The following is a 6,414-nucleotide window of genomic DNA, read 5'->3' as shown; positions in this document are numbered from 1 at the left end:
GGCTGGCTGTGCCAGACCTTGCCTGCCTTCTTGTTGCTTCCCCATATATCCAAGTTGCTCCATTTGATGCATTTTTCTATCTTTACTTCCAATTTTCTCCAGATAAAGTACAGGAATTTTCATTTCCATAGACAGCTCAAGGCATTGTCCCCATTTGAACCAAAATGTGCCTGAAAATCAAACACACACAGGGGTGACTTGTGACCCCTCCCAGAAGTAACTGATGATGTACCAAATGTCCCATCATTGAAAACTATGGAACAAAAGCCACTGCTGTGTTGGTTTAGTTGAAAACATTTTGTCTGGTTTGTAAAGGCTTGAGATATGACACAAGCTTAAGAAAATAAAACAGAAAAGGAAAAAGAACTATTTTCTGAGTTATCATTATCAGAGAAAACTCTGAGTCAACTGCAGACCTTTTTACAGCAGCAGTGAACTGCACCCAGTGATATCAGGAGCAGATGTGTGTCTGCTTTCTGTGTCAATATGGCTGTAGGAGTGAGCAGACAGCTTCATTCATGCCACTGTGCTAGCAAACAGCGGGGCTACTGAGAAGCCCTTGAGAAAACTGGTAATTTGGGGCCAGTAACACTGATTTTGCTTCCCCCTGCCTTTCTTCCACTTCTTGCCTTCTACTGCATTCCACACCCACCCGAGGCATTCAGGCATATTATTTACTTCCTGAAAAACCTATCTGAAGTTGTTGTTGTGCAGACAACAGAGAAAATAACGTAATTGCCTGTGTCCTTTTGAACAAGAGCTCATTCTAGGTTGCAGCTCTTCCAGGGCTCACAGCCCACTCACCCAGCCCAGCTTATAAAGAAACCTGCTGCTGCCCAGCCTCCCCACCATCCTCCCGCCAGACATGGAGCCACTGTTCTTCCCACTCTCAGCCAGCCTTCTCCTTGCAGCCCTGCCATTACCAGGTAAAGCTGAGAGGTGGCCTGGACCGGGAAGCCAGCATGCTCTGCAGTGCTCACTGTGAAAAGCTCTGAGATCCTTTTTCCTGATTGGGATTTGGCACCATAGCCTCTGAGATAACTTCCTAGATGCTTTGTGTTGCTGGCACTGAGTTCCCAAGGAGGAGCTTCATGCAACAGACTTTGTTTTCTTACTTATTTTAACATTCCTGTTCTCACTATAGCAAACATTTCAATGACTGTATGATGACCAAGGCAAATGCTCTACATGACTCAGACAAGCTACTCAAACTCACTGTTCTTTGCATACAACATCCTCTCTCTCTCTCTCTGTCTCATTCTCCGTGTGTGTCTCACCCTTTTCCTTCTCCCCATACACAAGCACACACAGCTCATGCACAAATGTGCACACACAGGTAACACTGCACCTCTTCCACCTCACTCTTCCCACTGCCAGCCTGTCTTATCCCTTAGAGATGCGTCACCCTGTGGCTCTGCTGGAAGTGGAGCTCAGAACACCCCTGCTGTACATTAACATTCCCACAGGGTTTCCTGGAGCCCACATTCTTGGTGATGCAGACATGGAGGTGCTCAGTAGCCCCCAGGAAGGATCTTCTGGACAAGGAACAAACAGGTCTTTATTACATCACCTAGTAAAACGCTACATGCCACCACGTACTCCCCCTTATCCTGGTAAGTCAAGTGCCAAAGTACAGGGCTTTCTTCTCTCCTTTGGAAATGCTGAATGATGGGAAGTGTGATGGGAAGGGTCCATGTTGATGGGGGTGGAGTGAGCAGTATTTGCTTGAGGAACACATGACATGGGCAGCTCGATCTGCTTAACCCATTCAGGAATCCCATGAGCATCTCTCAGCCTTTGCTTGAGCTGACCTCTGAGGGAAGCATGAGATATGAGAGTAACATTGGCACCCAAGATGAGGGATTGAAGCCACTTCGGTCTTTGATTCTGTCCACACAGAGGAAACAGAGAAAATTTCAGTAAATTATTCTCTTCTTGCCAGGTTGGAGCTCTGTTTCTTTGGCCTTGAGGTCTTTCCCTCCATGGCAATTTTCTAAATACCTGCTAAGTGCCAGGGCCAAGGAGGCTCAGGGAATGCTCCTGGGAGATGGGGCACAGAGAAGACTGTGCTGTCACTTTCTTGCATGAGAAGGGAACAGGCAGTGGCAAAGGACCAGACTCCACTGGACAAGCCCAAGCTCCTGCTGTGTCCCCTTCAGATCTATAGAGCCAGTAGTTTCAGAGACACATGGTTAATCCCAAAATCACTGTATAGAAACAAGAAAACAAGGAAAATAAACTCAGAAGCTCAGTGGGCAAAGAGGATGAGAGGGTGAAAGTCAGCACTACTCTCACTATCTGTAACTCCTGTTTTAGCCTAGCCTTGCCTCCGTCCCACTGGGATTGACCTCCAACTGTGCAGGGCTAACAACGGTTCACCTCCCAAGATAAGGGAAAAATAAAATGCAATTACTTCACTACAAATATAAGCAGGCTGAAGAATAAGCACACACTGTGCAGTCTAACAGCCTTACAAGATGGGATTCTTACTCCGGTTTGGTTAGTGATGGAGCTGAGGAGATTTAGAGGGACCAGATATATATGTCAGAGTTGTTTTTATGGTTCAGAAATTGATGCGATGAGCTATAGAAAGCTATTTTGTATTCACAGCCACCACCACTATACACTTTTCTTCTATTAGTATTCGTCTATAGTTCATAATTGTTACATGTATTGCAGGGAATATGTGGTACATGTACAAGTACATGAGCATCTTATTTCTATTCATCCCCTTTCACTTCCTCTCTCTCTTCTGCCGCATCTCTAGATATCCTCCCTATTTATCAAAGATCTGTCTCCCAATTTCCCATTGTCCAATTTTTATTTTGCTCTTTAAATTGTTTCTACTGCCCCACCACGTCCTTAAGGGCTAAAATGCCTATTGTTTGATTCTCGAGAGAGAGTCCAAGGAAGCTAATACTGGGTATTTCTTTACACAGAACCTGAACCAAATTTCAAAATTGTCAACTGCAGAAGAAGTGAAGGCTATTGTCAAGAATTCTGCAATTTTATGGAAGTACAAGTAGGCTACTGCTCTGCAAAGAAGGATGCCTGCTGTTTACACAGGAAATGTTGTCAACCCTGAAGTCCAAGCTCTGCCTGCTGACCTGCTCTCTTAGATCGCTCCCTCTACACAGGTGCAGGAGATTTGGAGAAGTGGCTGAGCAGGAAGAGGCTGAAGCAATGCCACTTTTGCCAGGAAATCTGAACATTTTGTTGTGGCAAAACAAATATCAAGCATTGCTTATGCAAGAACTTATAGAAAGCAACTTGATTTGAGATCACAACATCTTCTGAATAACAGTTTGTTCTGATAGATGTGGCTGTAATAAACTTTCATTTAAAAAGAAATGAAAGTATGTGTTCTCTTATTTAACAAATATACTTGGTACCTTCTTTTGTAAGCACTGAAAAATGTAAATTGGGAACATGAATAAGATAAGTAGGGAGGGAAATATCTAAGTATACAAAAATAATACAAGGTGATATATGCTATAATCTGAACATATTCTAGCAATTATGTAGCAAGTGAATATCAAAGAATTAAACCATTCCTAGAAAAATCTGGTAAGGACTTTATAGGATGACTAGGAATTTGTTGAAGTGGAAGCATGGGTAAAGATTTCAGAAGGTTCAGTTTATAGACAGTTTTGAGACACAAAAGCTTAGCTGGCAGAGGAAGAGGGAGAAATCCACCATAGCTTCAGAAAAAAGAGAAGTTATTCTGCAGTAGCAGGTGAGGCTGTTTAGGTGTGTGAAGGCAAACAGATTACATAAAATAATTTAGGAAGCCATATAAGAAGAGGTTAATAGGTGCTAAAGATAGTAACATGATAAAATATTCAGTTTTTGAATGTTCATTCGACATTAACATTAGAAATAGACTGGAATTGTATGAGATTAGAGACAGAAGGAATAAGAGTTGGTTGCCATAATCAAAGTTCAAGGACAGCTAAAGGAAGATAACAGATTCAAGGAAGAAAACTCCCCAGGGTTCTAAAAAGAAAGAGTGTACAGGTCTGATGGCAGGGAAGAAGACGTAGCAATGGAACAGAAGATAGTTATGGTAACCCGGGCTGCCCACCAGGACAGGGGCAAGCAGAGAGAGGCAGAGTGCCTGTGGACACGTTTGAGTTGAACATTCAAAGATGTTTGTTCAGGACTTGAGTGAAATTATTATGTAAATCCCACAAGAAAGAGGAATATGAAAAAATCACACAGAAGTCATTTTCTAGAAGATGTGGTCAAATGTATAATTAGAGACAGCTTTCTACTGGAAAAGGAATCTACAATCCAGATGGGCTTTCCGGAGAGCAAAGAGAATGCTAAGGTCCATGGAAGCATAAAAAACAGGAAAACATGGAAGAGGATGGAAAGAGGGAAGAGGGGCTGGAAGTGAAATACCTGAAACAGTACTGTTGTGAAGACATGGAACATGCTTTGTGACTGGAAAGTGATCCAAGAAAGAGTGGCACCTGAGAACACAGGATGTGGTGCTGGCATTAGTGAAGCATGTCTCATCTGTCTCCATCTTTTCTGAGCCACATTTCCTTAAGTATCTGGCCATCTGCCTTCTAGACTGATTTTCACTGTCAATATAGCTTTTGGGTATTTGGTCTTAGAATGTGAGTGTCCCTTAAGGGATGCGAACAGCAATTTATTCATGGTAGCTTCTGGCTCATTTGCAAGGTGAAGAGTTAAAATAATGATGAAGCATGAAAGTAGAGTGAGGGAGTGTGTTTCTGCAGGAGAAATACTAAAAGGAGGAATAAAGTCAAGATGACTAACAGAGAAAATCCACAAACTTTCTTGTAAAAAGATAGCCACTGGTATCCTTAAATCTTATCATTGTTATCTTTCATTCATCAATTGAGCACATATCTAATAAACAACCTTTATATCCCTGCTACTACTCCAGCAAGGAATTCAATAATAAATAAAGCTGTTGCCAGCATGTAGCTTACAGTCTAACCATGTAAACAGACCGTGAGCAAGATATATATGCCGTGTTACAAAGAACCAGGGATATGGAAGAGGAGACTAATGAAAGTGAATGTAAATCTTCAGGCAGCGGATTGAGACATCAGAGGCAGTACTGAGCAAATAGCTATCACGGGAGGAGTTGACAAATATTAGTGAGCTGCCCGCATCTGCAGGGGCCATGGGCATTCCAAAGCGGGTAACTGCTCCTGTAAATTCTCCAAGAAATACATGTGTTTTCTGCATTTCTGGAAGAATAAAAAGAGGTACAGCAAAGAAAATCAACGTGGGAGATGGCTAGGAGGACCCCAAACGGACTTATGGGTCCAGTGGAGGTGACACTGTAGAATAAAGAATTCCCTCCCTTGAGGATTTAGGATGGCACAGCATTCCTGCTGGGTCAGAGCTTCTTTGATTACGGGAAGAACTAAGGCAGCCTCGGACAGCAAGTCCCCACTGGCCTGCTCCTCCTCCCTGTTGCTAATCTGCTGCCTCTTAACAGGCTCCACAGACCTCTAGAGACTGGATTAATAGGGCAGGGAAGATGCATTGGGATGAGATCGTGGGGCTGCACACTCACCCTGGTTCTGAAATGTGATTAATGTGTACCTCAGCTTTTGCAGTAGAGGCTTCATTCTCATGACTCATAGCTCAAAGAGCATTCAGCACCTGGAGGGAAATTCTGCTCACCAGTAAACAGGAAAACAACTTAACAGCAATCTTTTAAACCTATACCTACGAGATCTTCACCTGTAGTGTGTAGTTCAGCATTTTTTATTTCAGTGGCCACACAAATATCATTGTATGCATGTGTCATAGTTTATTTTAGTCCTCCTCTTTTGATATATAGGTTGCTACCATCTTTGATGTAAAAACACTAATGAAGTAAACGTTTTCCTTCAATCACCTTTAAGAAAATGTATGAGATAGTGAGAATTGATATTGTTATAGAATGCACTTCATTAAAATCTTTATAAACATATATATATATATATATATATATATATATATAAAGCTCTCCAAGAAAACAATTTCTATTTTTCTCCAACACTGTTTTAAAATATCTAACTACATGCACCTTTTATAACTCTTAATATAATTAAAACAAATATTTTTTCATTCTGTTGAAAAACATTAACTCATTACTTTACTTTTTTATTTTAAAGAGAATAAAACAAAAGAGGACAGAACAAAGCAAATCAGAACAGAACAATGTAAACAACACAGCAGTTCACAACAAAAAAACCAGATATTAAAGGCCACTACCATAATGTCTCTTACTTTGAAATAGTTGAGCGTACCTTCACATACAATATTATCAAATATAACAAAATAGAATAAAATCATTCAAGAGATTAAAAGTAATACAGGGCATTCAAAACCAAATAACAGAAAATGAACAATGGCTACTATAATATCTCATTTTCCATGTTT

At 41.3% G+C, this 6,414-nt stretch overlaps 1 protein-coding gene across 1 annotated transcript; it reads left to right on the top strand.

Moving 5' to 3' along the window:
• The first annotated feature begins 1,396 nt into the window (after positions 1–1,396).
• Positions 1,397–3,085, top strand: LOC134472625 (sperm-associated antigen 11B-like). The gene is made up of 2 exons (XM_063234550.1): positions 1,397–1,613; positions 2,940–3,085. Exons 1-2 carry the CDS (start codon positions 1,397–1,399, stop codon positions 3,083–3,085), a joined length of 363 nt encoding a protein of 120 aa, XP_063090620.1.
• The last annotated feature ends 3,329 nt before the right edge of the window (positions 3,086–6,414 follow it).

Source organism: Cavia porcellus, unplaced genomic scaffold (genome assembly GCF_034190915.1).
Source record: "Cavia porcellus strain 051 isolate PalLab524CR breed Dunkin Hartley unplaced genomic scaffold, mCavPor4.1 scaffold_24, whole genome shotgun sequence".
Taxonomy (NCBI): Eukaryota; Metazoa; Chordata; class Mammalia; order Rodentia; family Caviidae; genus Cavia; species Cavia porcellus.
Note: the sequence above shows the minus strand (reverse complement) of the source record. Positions and strands in the feature narration are given on the sequence as shown.